Source organism: Chionomys nivalis, chromosome 26 (assembly GCF_950005125.1).
Source record: "Chionomys nivalis chromosome 26, mChiNiv1.1, whole genome shotgun sequence".
Taxonomy (NCBI): Eukaryota; Metazoa; Chordata; class Mammalia; order Rodentia; family Cricetidae; genus Chionomys; species Chionomys nivalis.
Genome location: NC_080111.1, coordinates 1314081 through 1328405, shown reverse-complemented (window position 1 = coordinate 1328405; position 14325 = coordinate 1314081). Strand labels below are relative to the sequence as shown.

Below are 14325 nucleotides of genomic sequence, written 5' to 3'. Positions count from 1 at the left end.
AATAAATTATTTTTTAAAAACTAGATTTAGATTTTTTTCCTAAGTGGCATGTTTGGATGATGAAGTAAATCTATGTGCTAAGTTAGGCATCAGAAATCTTTCTTTTAAAAAAGATTTGAAAAACCCACTGGTGATCACTATCTATATTCGTATTTATTCCTATAATTTTGGGGCTTTTGGTGGTGAAGGGATCAAACTAAGCACCTTGTACAATTACTGCTTAAGCTGGCAGCATGAACCTGGAAGAGCAGGGCCTAAAAATGAGGCAGAGTAAAGTCTCACGCAATAGGCAACTTTATTTGGAGACTCAGACAATTTAGACTCTGAGAGTTAAGCAGAGTCACCTGAGTAAAGTGTACATCACATGGAGAAATGGCACGTGGCAAAAACATTTTTTCATAGAGGCATATGAACAATAACAATAGCCAGCTGCAATATTTTGTGTTTTTGCAAAAAAAAAAAAGAGAAACAAAAAAACCCGATTTTTGTCTTATTTTCTTGAAGTATTCTCACAAGCACTCAGAATTCCCCTTGTACAACTCTATTCTCATATTCTCTCTCTCTCTTTCTCTCTCTGTATAAACAATCCTAGCTGTCCTGGAACTAGCTCTTGTAGACCAGGCTGGCCTGGAACTCACAGACCCACCTGCCTCTGCCTCCCTAGTGCTGGGATTAAAGGCGTGCGCCACCACCGCCCGGCTGTACAGCTGTATTCTTTTTTTTTTTTTTTGGTTTTTCGAGACAGGGTTTCTCTGTGGTTTTGGAGCCTGTCCTGGAACTAGCTCTTGTAGACCAAGCTGGTGTCGAACTCACAGAGATCCGCCTGCCTCTGCCTCCCGAGTGCTGGGATTAAAGGCGTGCGCCACCACCGCCCGGCTTGTACAGCTGTATTCTTGAACTGTGTTCCACATTGTGAATGGAAGGTCACATGTTCTAACTGATCTCCAAAGTGGCTTGTAGTTTTGTTGCTGATTAATGGTGTTCAACACTCAGAATAGGAGTAGTGATTGTCACACAGCATTTCCTGCAGGTGTTCTACAAGCCAGATGCAGAAAGACACATTCTGCATGCCCTCTCTTAGAAGAACTTAGAGTGTGTGTGCGCATGCCTGTGCGCATGCAGGTCATAAAACCAGAAGGGGAACAGACAAGATGAAGAGATTTTTAAGGACAAGGAGGGTAATGGGGTACATGAGATAATAAAGCAGAAGAGGGAGAGAGGGGAGACATGGTGATTGGGGAGGGGATCAATGAGGACCAAGTACAATGATTTATATATATATGGAAATGTGTGTATACACACATACATACATACACACACACACACACACATACATACGGAAATGCCATAAGGAACCCAACACCTCTGCATGCTAGCCTAAAAATTAAAACAAAAACAAGAAAAGAGTTCGCCTGGTGAATTACACCTCCTGCCCAGAAGCAAATCAGGCAGGAATTATAACTTCAGGTTCCTATACCTCCTAGACAGGAAGGAACAGAGCTGCTCAGGGAAGTGAGTAGATAGTTAATATGCCATTGTGCCCACGAGAGCTGTAAGATGCACTCAGAATCCTTCTCAAACTCTTCAAAACAACTAGCATTATAAAAGGACTATACACTCTGGTCTTTTATTTTAGTAACATTTAGTAAAAAAAAACATGAGGACCTGAATTTGAACCCCAGCTCTGACGCAGAACTCTGGGCATGTCTACAGTGCCCTAGCTGCACTGGCAGGCAGAGACAGCCTAAAAGGAGCCTCTGGTTCACTGAGACCTTGTCTCAAGGTAATAAGGCAGAAAGTAAAAGACACTTAGCATCTTACTCTGGCCTCTGCACAGAAGCGCGCACGCACACGCACACACACACACACACACCACAGAAAGCAAAGTGCAAACCAGCAAGTCTCATGTGATCACTCTGTGTTTATTTAGCGGCTGCTGTTTTCTGAAGCAGGCATCGCTGTGGCTCAGACTGACCTAGAACTCCTGCCTCCCCTTCTGGTGCTGGGATCACAAATGTGAGCTCATGTCTTGCTACTGTTGTGTGGGAAGGGAGAGAAGCAGTCTGCCTGCCTCTGAGTCCTGACAGTGGGATTACAGACGTGCCAGCTATGCCTGCATGCTGTTTAAGAAGATAAAAACTGTCAATGTACAAGAATAGTGAAATGTTTTTATCTTCTACTGTCCTGAGAACAATTATTAACGTGTAAATTGGGATTTTATTTTTAAGCCTGGCTTCCCGTTTGTATCATGAAATCAAGGTGATGGTCCAGATACTCAATGAACTATAAATGCTGTGTTGGTTGGCACACGCCCTGTCAGTTCCTTACACTTCTCCCACCTGTCCCAGGCATGTGTAGCGCATCATCTCAGCCCACTGGATACCTTTATCACTTCAGAGAAAGCAGGTGAAGCCCGTCCTTTCTGACGAGCTCTGTGTGACCCCATCTTTGTGCTTTCACATCGGAAACAAGTGCACTTGTAGGAATTCAGCTCAGGGAGCATTAAACGGCCCTCGAAAACTAGGGATAACATTCAGTATAAAATAATCCAAAACATCCAGTTCCAAATAATCCCTGAGCACACTGTTCATCCAGCAAGAAGTCTCCAGAGAGGTAATAAATTAAAGGCACATTTCCCCCCAACTCGATGACACCGCACAGTATTAGAGACAGTAATCCAGCCTAATCAAAGCTCAAAGTTGATGATCTGCCCCTTCAATAGTCAGTCTTGTGTGCTGGAGAGAATGATCTAGTGCTGGACGTAAACCAGCATTCTTACTAAGAGCGGCAGCTGGGGTACAAGACTCTTCCACCTAAAGGAGGCAGTCTAAGCCTCCTCCTCTTCCTTCTCCAGGAAATCAGCCAATGTTCCGCTGTCAACAGGAATTAATAAATATTCTACACCATCAGTTCCCTACAAGATAAAAGAATACTCCATTTGTTAATCCTTGGCAAGGGAGCTATCTGGACCTTTCTATAACACATTAAACAAACCAACAAATAACAACAAAACCCTGGACTTTCAAATTATGATTATTTGGTTTTTCAAGACAGGGTTTCACTGTGCAATCCTGGAAGCCCAGAAAGACACTCTGTAGGCCAGTATGGCCTGGAACAGAGATTCACCTGCCTCTGCCTCTGAGTGCTGGGATTCAGAGTGTGCATCACCATCGCCTGATTTGAGTTTTATGTTTTATGCAGTATTCTAATTATCTGAATAAGTATTTAAATACCTAAGCAGAAAAATCAAGGCAGGCAAAGGGAACGTGACTGTGTCTAAACCCTGAGGTACAGTCAAGCACTCTTAACAGAAGTCTGGAGGGCAGAGAGGTCACTGTTTTCTTCACTGTGCTTTCGGGCATGTCTGACCCTGTGACACTGTCATGTATGAAGTTCATACGTGAACCACGCAGCATATTTACAGCTGGACCACGTTCACTGTCAGCCACAGCTGGACACACTGTGCCCTTTCCAAACCAGTCAGTACTGACTCTCTGTTCTACCTGCCCCATTTCAACATGGTTCATCTTACCGACCTTTGTTGTGTTTTTGAGACAGGGCTTCACTGTAGCCGTGGCTGGCCTGGAACTCCCTCTGTAGACCAGGCTGGCCCTAGCTCACAGAGATCCGCCTGCCCCTCCTCTCTAGGGCTGGGATCAGCGAGTGCTCCACCACACCTACCGTTCACTTGATTTGAATACATTCAAGGAGCTCTCACCCGAGAATATCTTTTGGGGTTGGGAAGATGGCCCAGCAGTAAAAGCACTGACTGCTCTCCCCAAGGACTTGGTTGGATTCCCAGCACCTATATGGCAGTTCACAGCCACCTGTAACTCTGGTTCCAGGGGACCCAATGCCCGCTTCTAGTTTCTACAGACACCAGGCTTGCACACATGGTGTAGATACATACAGAACATACATACACATAACAAAGTCATCAGAAATAATTTATTGACTCTTTAGCGCTGCCTTGCATTTCACACTTCCTCTTTTCTCACAGCAATCCATCCACGGCACCGGAGAGCAAGTTATCTGTTTTTCCTTCCTGCCTGCGTCCTCAGTGAACACTGCGCCCCACCCCTCATGGCCGAGGCTGCCACAGCCGTCTTACCTTCTTCGTTCTTATAAGCTTGTGATCCCTGAACTCAGTCAGCTGGGCCCGGAGAGTGAGATCGCTGTTAACAAGGAAGGCCTCGCGACACTGCTGGTAAAAGTCCTGAAAAGAAAGTCCTGGGGAGACGAAAAGATTAAAAGTTAATCAATACTTTGCTTTATTTACATTTTTTTTGTTGTTGTTGTTTTTGTTTTGTTTTTCGAGACAGGGTTTCTCTGTGGTTTTGGAGCCTGTCCTGGAACTAGCTCTTGTAGACCAGGCTGGTCTCGAACTCACAGAGATCCGCCTGCCTCTGCCTCCCAAGTGCTGGGATTAAAGGTGTGTGCCACCACCACCCGGGTTTATTTACATTTTTAAGACAGGGTCTTAAGCAGCTCTGGCCAGCCTGGAACTCAGCACATACATCAGGCTGGTATATCAGCTTTGAACTCATGGAGATCCTCCTGCCTCTGTTTCCTGAGGGCTGAGATGAAAAGTAAGGCCCACCGTGATAGCATAATCAGTATTTTTTTTTTTTTTTTTTTTTGGTTTTTCGAGACAGGGTTTCTCTGTGGTTTTGGAGCCTGTCCTGGAACTAGCTCTTGTAGACCAGGCTGGTCTCGAACTCACAGGGCTCCGCCTGCCTCTGCCTCCCGAGTGCTGGAATTAAAGGCGCATAATCAGTATTTTTAAGAAAAGATGTACTTTATCTTTTAAGTTTGTGTGTGTGTGTGTGTGTGTGTGTGTGTGTGTGTGTGTAAGTGGGCCTGTCTTCCAATTCCCACCAGCAATCTTCTGAGCAGTGCATCTGGCACAACGCGAAGTCGGCTGCAAGCCTGGACAGACATAGCCACCACAGAGCAGCCACTGCTCTGCTGGGAGAGACGCAGGGCTCTCAAGGGACTCTAGAGACTATAGGGGCAGAAAGTCACATTCAATATCACCAATATCAGATACCTGTGTAGGAGGGGCTGTCCTGGTTATCCAGCTGGAACTTTATAAGTAGCCTGAAAATTCCCCTACAAAAACAAAGACAAAAATCTGTATTAGTCAATGTGAGTAAGAATGTCAAATATGCCTTTTGTTCCTTTCTCCAGGAAATCATATCCTCATAGGAAAAAGTTTTTCTTACCTAGGAAAGTGTGCTTGGGAACACACACACACTCTTTCTCTCTTTCTACAGTAAAACCTGAGGGGGTTGGCTGATACTTCAGAAGACAGAACAGGGTGGCTCGGGCAGTACCAGCCTCTATCCTACACTGGGAAAGGTGGCAGAGGCCCTTACTCCCAGAACTCAGCAGCACACATAAATAAGCAAGTAAATCACTGGCTTTTTCCAGGAAAACTGGACCCTATAAGAGGGTCCAGGGCAGCAAAGACTACACAGGGAGACGCCACCTCAAAAGCAATGAAACAGACTAAGAGAGCCTCTGGCAGCACAGTAGCGAGCTCACACCTCACACAGAAGAAAACAAGCACTCCGAGTTGTCTCTGTATTCACAACTCAGTCATTTCTCTTCAGAAACAAAAAGGCTGCCTGCACGTATGTGCATCATGTACACGCTGTCGGCTTCCCCTGGGGCTGCGTCACCATAAGGATCCGAGGAACTGAAGTCCAAGCATGCCTGACCTAAACTAGCGAGTCATCTCCCCAGCCGCTAACAATTTGTTGAGGAAAAACTTTTTAACTTTGTTGGTCAATTTCATGGGCTAATACTGAATATTTCGCCTATTGTGCAATCCAGTCCTGGTCACTATTTTTATTATCCTTCTTAATCCTTTATAGCAAGCAGGTAGTTTTGTTTCTGTCCACTGCTATCAACGTGACACAGCCGAGAGCCACCTGACAAGGGACTCCGGAGGAAATCATTAGCTCACGCTGGCACAGGAATGTCTGTGGGGCAACTGCTCTACTGCCAACTCATGTGGGGGCCAAGACTGCCGTGGGCGGCACAACTCAGGCAGGTGGGAGTGGTTACAACAAACCTAAGCCGAGCCTGTGAATGAGTTTCTGCCTGGAGTTCCTGCTTGAATTCTTTCCCTGACTTCCTTCAGTGGTGAACTGTCAGCCAAATCAACCCTCGTCTCTCCCAAGCTGCTTTGGGGGTTATGTTGTTAACCACAGCCACAGGATAAACTAAAGCAGAATCACGATAGACTTGGTAGTCCAGCCTCAGCTGAAGGGCTAGGACTGGACTGAGGGCTTTGTACGTGTGAGACAAGCCTGTACCACCGACTGTCACTGCTAGTCCTCAAATGTACAGGTTATTTGTTTTTGTAGTGGAGCTGGAAGCTGAATTCAGGAGATTTAGCACACCAAGCAAGTGCTTACCATGGAGCTGCACTTCTAGCCCTAACTGTATAGATGGATGTATATCTTTATATATAACTATGTATAGATGGGTATGTATCTTTATATATAACTATGTATAGATGGGTGTGTACTTTATATATAACTATGTATAGATGGGTGTGTATCTTTATATATAACTATGTATAGGTGGGTGTGTATCTTTATATATAACTATGTATAGATGGGTGTGTATCTTTATATATAACTATGTATAGATGGGTATGTATCTTTATATATAACTATGTATAGATGGGTGTGTATCTTTATATATAACTATGTATAGATGGGTGTGTATCTTTATATATAACTATGTATAGATGGGTGTGTATCTTTATATATAACTATGTATAGATGGGTATGTATCTTTATATATAACTATGTATAGGTGGGTGTGTATCTTTATATATAACCATGTATAGATGGGTGTGTACTTTATATATAACTATGTATAGGTGGGTGTGTATCTTTATATATAACTATGTATAGGTGGGTGTGTATCTTTATATATAACCATGTATAGATGGGTGTGTACTTTATATATAACTATGTATAGGTGGGTGTGTATCTTTATATATAACTATGTATAGGTGGGTGTGTATCTTTATATATAACCATGTATAGATGGGTGTGTACTTTATATATAACTATGTATAGATGGGTGTGTATCTTTATATATAATTATGTATAGGTGGGTGTGTATCTTTATATATAACTATGTATAGATGGGTATGTATCTTTATATATAACCATGTATAGATGGGTGTGTATCTTTATATATAACTATGTATAGATGGGTATGTATCTTTATATATAACCATGTATAGATGGGTGTGTATCTTTATATATAATTATATTCATAGCTTTCATTCTTACCGTGCATTGGGGGTGAGGCTTCGTAAGACATGAATCAGAGAACTCAGGGGTAGAGATCCAGACTGTTTCACCAGAAGGGAATTCTCATAGGATGTTTCTTCAGTATAAGGGTGGTATGTAGTAGTTTCATACCAAAGCCAATTATAAAGACTCTGCTTTGCATGATCCCACACTACGGAAGATGACCAAAGCAACGAGTTACAAATTACGGTCACGCCATCACGCTCCCTGAGATCTCACTGCAGCAAAGAGGGAAGAAGCATTTAAAGGAAAAGCACCCAAGCCGGGGATGCAGGCAGGGGGTAGAGCTCTTAGTTAAAGTGTACAAGGCTCTGTCTGGTCATACCTCACTACTGCATTAAATAAAAGTCATGGAATATTTCATTTCTGTCCATTTTTATATGAATCTATAACTCAAAATCTGCTTCTACTGTTAATCAATATCTTTATCTTTTTGTTTGTTTGTTTTCTGAGATAAGGTCTCATTATGTAGTCCAGGCTAATATTAAATTCACAATCCTCCTGCCTCAGCCTCCCAAGTGCTAGGGTGGTAAGTACGAGGTACCTTACTTGGCTAACACCTGAATCTTTATTTGCACATTAAATACAAATGAAAATATCTCAGCATCATCAATAGTTCTTTTAAAACCTTCATAAGGCAGGCGGGTGCCGTGGCGCACGCCTTTAACCCCAGCACCGGGGAAGCAGAGACAGGCGGAGCTTGATTTTGAGGCAGAGGTGATTTTGAGGCCATCCATGTCTACAAAGTCAGAAAACCTGTCTCGAAAAACAAAAACAAACAAAAAAAACAAACAGAACTAACCACACTGTAATACCACAAAGAGCGTGGGTCTGCCCGCCCTTATGGAATTTCAGGTGCAAACACACTTCTTTAGTTCTAATTACTCGAGACCACCTTTCGAAAAGCTGAAAATTAACTAAAAAACAGTGAGAAAATTTTATAAGCCTAATCTCTCGAGGAAGAAAGAAAGTTACCCGTAACTTACTGAGAGGAGCGTGGAGGTGATCAATGGATGCTATAAGGTACACGTTATGCAAAGATGACAGCTGGCCCAGAATTTGCTGGCTATTGTCTCCTCTCAACATCTGGCTATCCAAATTGTGGATAAGAAGAAAGAGTTCTAAAGAAGAATCTAGAAGGAAAGGGAATTCAGTTATTTGCAGTGAGGGTTGTCACGTCCTCAGCACACACGCTGCCTAGGAATTAAAGGCTGTCCAAAGGAAGGAGCTACACAGCACTCTATACATGAGCAGCAAAACTTAGCATAGTCACAGACGTGTTATAAAATAACTGAACAATATCTGGAGCTGGGAAGGTGGCTCAGTTGGTAAACTGCTTATGAGGACCTGAGTGCAACCCTCAGCACCCATTCAAAGAAAAGAAGTACAAACACAGAAACCTGGGTGTAGCAACTTGCACTCGTCCCCTCAGGGGCTGAGAAGCAGAGGCTGATAGGTGGGTCCTTCGGGATCCCTGGTCAGCCAGACCAGGCAAATCCTTAGCTCCAGGTTATAGTGAGACCACTGCCCCACACACGCCAAGACAGACTAAGGAAGACACTGCATGACAGCTCCTGTCTCCATATGCACAAGTACAGCCATGCATGCCCATTTCTGCCCCCACGAACATACATATGCACACAATACTGAACAACACAAAAATGTCAGACAAAGATGTACAAAGCTCCTACAGGCACATCACACTGACAGTTACTTCACAGAACAAATCACTACAAGAGGAAAGATAAATTATTTTAAAGAAATCTAAATTGACATTGACTGGAGTAGCCATACTAAAATAATATTCATCTTTCTGTTCAAAATTCCATAAATACAGAAATGCAATGTAACTTCACCCTAAGTCCTACAGATGATTTGCTTTGGGTTACCTTCTTTAAACTTGTTTATTATCCAGTCTCGCTGATCCAGAACACTCTGGAAAGTACCCATATGACCGAGAACGTCTTCAGTTATAGAATTCAGGATCTACATCACAGAAGTGCAAGAGGGACCATATCAACTGCAGTTTATTCTGTCACATGATAAATACAATTAGCAAATTAATTTTTCACAAGTTAAAAATGATTTTGAGTTTCTCATAAAGTTTAAAAAGTACTTAAAATTCCACTGGGCATTTAAGTATATCTATTTTATTTTCTTCTCCTTTGTTTTCTTTAAATACATTAATGCTAATAGGAAAAGGAAAGAAAAATAATGTGAAAAAATGACCAGTAAAAAGGCCTGGTCGAAGTGTGAATGTGAGCCAGGGATGGTGGTGCACACCTGCCGTCCAGCACACTGACACAGAGGCAGGGCTCGCTCAGTAAACTCAAAGCTAGCCTGGTCTACACAGGGAGTTCCAGGACAGCCTGCTGTACAGAGAGACCCTGTCTCAAAATAACCAAAGGACAGGGAGGGGGGCAACTATCAACGTCAAAAGAAATGATACCCACACAAGGATGCTAAAAACAGGACACTACGTTGGCCAATACCCAATATCCAAAACCTTGATATAATTCTCTGAAGTAAAAAATGGTCCATAATAAATGTACTGTAAAACTATCTGCTGCCATCTACACTTCATATTTCTGTACCACAATGACACAAAACTACAATAAACTACAGATTCTATAATATATACAGATTCTGTGAGCTTACTCTCAGCTGCTCCACTAGTAACCTGGTGCAGTAAACAAAGGCAACATTTCCTTGAGGCCCCAGACAAGTCAGCTTCTCTGCGAGTCACCTGCTGAAAGTCAGCTGAGAGGAGTGAGCCTCAAGAGAATACCTCCTAAGATCCCTCTGGATGGAAGCCTGGAGGGCATGTTGTTAATTAGTGATTAGTGACTAGTAATTAGTCCATTGAGGATGGAGCCACCCCTAGGCTGCTGGTCCTGGGTTCTACAAGAAAGCAGGCTGAGCAAGCCATGGAGAGCAAGCCACGAGGAGCAGGCCAGTTAGCAGCTCTCTCCATGGCCTCTGCATCAGCTCCTGTTTGAGTTCCTGCCCTGACTTCCTTTAATGATGGACTATGACACAGAAATAAGCCAAATAAACCCTTTCCTCCTCAATTCGCTTTTGGTCAGGGTGTTTCATTACAGCAACCTTACCTAGGGCAGTGATTGTGTATCTATGTGCTTGTATGGGTAAACATTTCTGTGTGGATACAGGGGAAGGCCATGGGACAAACGTGGGTGCTGTTCTTCAGGTGCTGTCTACACTTATTTTTATTTATTAATTATCCTTAAGAGGATTTTCCCATTATTTTAAGTCCTAACACACGCTTTGCCCACATGAATGTAAGTGCACCATGTGCATGCAGTGCCCTAAGAGGCCAGAGTGGGTGCTAGACATTATACAGCTTAACTGCTATGAAGCCCCACACAAAGTCCTTTATATCCAGTGTCCAGAAACCGAAATTGCATCCTTACCACTATGGGGCCATGACTTGGCACGGGACACAATGTCATTCCATAGAAAGTCTGAAACTTACCGATTTCACACTGATTCCAGGAAAGAAGCCGTTGATGACAAGGTGAACGGAATCCTGAAGCATGGTAGTTCGAAACTTTTCCAGTAAGTCTCTCTTGGACCCCAAGCCATAAAGCACAATGTTGAACCCGAGGCTGTGAAGAAAGGGAACATCCATAAAGTTAAAGTTTAAGACTTCGGACTGCCAGCTTCATCATCAATCAGTTCAAGATGATTGCAGGAAGAAAAGCATAAGAGAATGAACGATGAAAGTAAAAGCCAGATATGTGGTGTCACCTATAGTCCCAGCACTTGGGAGACAGAGGCAGGATAATTGCTGTTCTCTTGGAGTCAGCCTGGTTTACAAAGCAAGTTCAGGCTAGCCAGGGCTACACTTGAGACTCTGCCTCATGAAGATGAAGATAAATGGATAAAGTAAAAGTACAGAAAGTACAGGAAGAACTAGAACATGCACACAGTGAAATTGTGGGTTCCCAAGAACACAGCAAAGGCACCACTCACTATCTACATGAGGGCTCTCAGTTCTAGTTTGTTTGGCAGCTTTCTCTGCAGGTGAAGGTAAGAGTGACTATTGCCAATACTATAACATGGCTCAGCCTTTAATCCCAGCACTCGGGAAGCAGAGGCAGGCGGAGCTCTGTGAGTTCGAGGCCACCCTGGTCTACAGAGCTAGTCCCAGGCTCCACAGCTACAGAAAAACCCTGTCTCAAAATCACAAGAAGAAACAAACAGGTAAATGGTCACATACCACTACTACACCTGGTTGCAAATGATGTTTCAGCATAGACACATATACTATTCCTCACTGTGCAGGGTGTGCAGGGATAACACTGTAGCATCCATTTATAGACACACTGTTCCTCACTGTGCAGGGTGTGCAGGGATAACACTGTAGCATCCATTTATAGACACACTGTTCCTCACTGTGCAGGGTGTATAGTAATAATACTCACTGTAGCTGGAGCATCCATTTGTGAAACAACTTTTCATGCTGTTGATTTAACTGTTCAATTTCAGCAGAAAAGGAAGGTGAAAATTTGCTCAATAAATTACGCAGAGTTTTCTTTAAAAAAGAGAGAGAGGAAGTTATTAGTGAGGATACTGACTTAAATCAGGTATGGGAATTAGTAAACCAACAATATAAAAAAATTCTATAGTCAGGCAGTGGTGATGCACACCTTTAATCCCAGCACTCAGGAGGCATTGGTAGGTAAATCTACAGAGTGAGTTCCAGGACAGCGTGGGCTGTTACACAGATCAACCGTCTCGAAAAACCAAAGAAAAAAGAAAAAAAAATCCTCAAACATAAATTCTTGATTAATTAAAAGCTGTTTTGAAGATTTGATCACTGTTATGTGTATAATTGTTCTGCAGAGGTCAGAAGAGGGCATCTGGTATCTAGAGTTCTAAGTGTTCTTGAGCTACCAGGTGGATGCTGGGAGCTCAATTTGGGTCCGTCAAAGAGGAAGCGCTCTCAATGACTGGACCATGTCTCCAACCCCTCTTAAAAGTTCTTTATTTCAAGTATATAATAACAAAAATTTTGCTAAGTTTGCCTAGAACCATTTAAATGATTACAACAAACTCCAACTATAAAGCTTTAATTTCTAAAAATATAATTACTGCAAGATGATCAAACCTGCTTCAAATTCAGACACAAAAACCAAATCAAAGATAACCAACAAACAGTGACCCCTTCAAGCTGCTCTCAATGGCAGAGCGCTGGTCTGCAAGTGTGAGGGCCTGAGCAGACCATCAGCATAGTAACTAAAACATAAAACACGCAAACCTGTAGAGTTGAAAAATTGTAAAAAGGTTTTTGGAAAATATTCAAGTTTCTTTACCACTAGAATGAGGCACAAGTAAAACTATCAGCTTTTAGGTTTTTTGTTTTCTTTTTTTGAGACAGTGTTTCTCTGTGTAGCCCTAACTGTCCTGGAACTCGCTCTGTAGATCAGGCTGGCCCGGAACTCTGTCTCACGAGTGCTGGAATTAAAGGCGCGAGCTATTTCTGTCTGCCTGACAAGTGTGCCAGTTTTAACCCTAGGCTGGAAGAGGTAATCAGCTTTCCCACTTCTTAGTCCTTCTCATCATGAGAACACTCCTCAGAGACCTGGCTGGTCCCGCAAGGACAGACGTGTGACATTTCCTCGCCGACCCACAGCCATGGAAACAAGTGTTCTGCCTACAATGCTCTTCTCCACCACCATTAACAAGGGCTTCTTACATTCTCACAGCGATTACGTGCTCAGAGTCTGCCTTTGACCTTAGAGCCACTTACTCTTCTCTCGTGTTGCTTATATAAAATAGACGGCAAGTGCTAGTGTCATTTCTTTCCTGGAAAAGGTCTTCTTTTACTTATTTATTGCACGTGTGTGTTCATGTGTGTATATGAATGGAAGGTACATCTCCATAAGCATGTGGAATCCAAACAGTGGCACCTTCCTCAAACACTCTCCACATGTGCTCATGGTGCCCGAAGATGCCAGAATAAAACCTCAGATCCCTTGACCTAGAAATACAGGTAGTTGCGAGACAGATAATATGGGTGCTGGAAACTGGCCCGGGGTCCTCCGTTACAGCAGTGCTCCCAACTGTTAGGCCATCTCTCCAGTCCCTTGTCCCTATTTTTTGATAGGGATTCTTTTATTTTCTTTTTAAAGGTTCTACTTTATTATATTTTAATGTGTAGGTGATGTATACGTAAGAATTGAGATACAGGGCCATCATGGCGCACCTGTAAACCAGGAACATTTTCTTCTCGGCTTCAAATTATTAACCCTACTGTGCTTTTTATTTTTCTTGTTTCTTTAATTATTGGGGGAGGTATATCCAAGTAAGATGTACATAGAGGCTCAAAGAGGGTAATGGGTCTCCTGGAACTAGAATTACAGGTGGTTGTGAATCCCATGGGTGCTGGGAACTGAACTTTGGTCCTCTATAAGAACGGTACATATGCCGGGCGGTGGTGGTGCCACCTTTAATCCCAAGCATTTGGGAGGAAGAGGCAGGTGGATCTCTGTGAGTTCGAGGTCAGCCTGGTCTACAAGAGCTAGTTCCAGGACAGGCTCCAAAGGTACAGAGAAACCCTGTCTCAAAAAAACAACAACCACCAAAAAAGAAAGAGAGAGAGAGAGAGAGAGAGAGAGAGAGAGAGAGAGAGAGAGAGAGAGAGAAAAGAACAGTACATACTTTGAACTCCAGAGCCATGTTTCCAGCCCTTAAGCGCTACTGAAAGTCTGTGGCTCAACGGTTATGTCCTATGTTAAGGGAGGCTATTGGTCCAAATGCCGACAAGGAAGACAAACTGGATTTTTTGTAGCATGAGCTATTGGGAAAACAGTGCAAGGCTGCCTTGCTACCTTGCTGCGCTCTGCAACTTTTTCAAAGCAGCAAGGAAGACAAGTTCCATACTTGTCAAATAGAATTCTAGTCGGATTATTTACGATTTATGCAATAAATATTTAATGACCCCAACACATTAATTTGTGCT

At 43.0% G+C, this 14325-nt stretch overlaps 1 protein-coding gene across 3 annotated transcripts in view; it reads right to left on the bottom strand.

Annotated features, from left to right (window-relative positions):
* Positions 1-287: 287 nt before the first annotated feature.
* The window catches only part of Orc2 (origin recognition complex subunit 2), a 31415-nt gene continuing 17377 nt past the window's right edge, over positions 288-14325 (bottom strand). For all 3 annotated transcript variants that reach the window (XM_057758436.1, XM_057758438.1, XM_057758437.1), the window contains exons 11-18: positions 11786-11895; positions 10834-10966; positions 9230-9326; positions 8327-8473; positions 7320-7491; positions 5051-5112; positions 4112-4230; positions 288-2914 (exon numbers count right to left, since the gene is read on the bottom strand). In XM_057758436.1, the coding sequence (XP_057614419.1) occupies positions 2828-2914; positions 4112-4230; positions 5051-5112; positions 7320-7491; positions 8327-8473; positions 9230-9326; positions 10834-10966; positions 11786-11895 (927 nt within the window). In that variant the 3' untranslated portion in view covers positions 288-2827. The remainder of the gene's footprint in view (positions 2915-4111; positions 4231-5050; positions 5113-7319; positions 7492-8326; positions 8474-9229; positions 9327-10833; positions 10967-11785; positions 11896-14325) is intronic.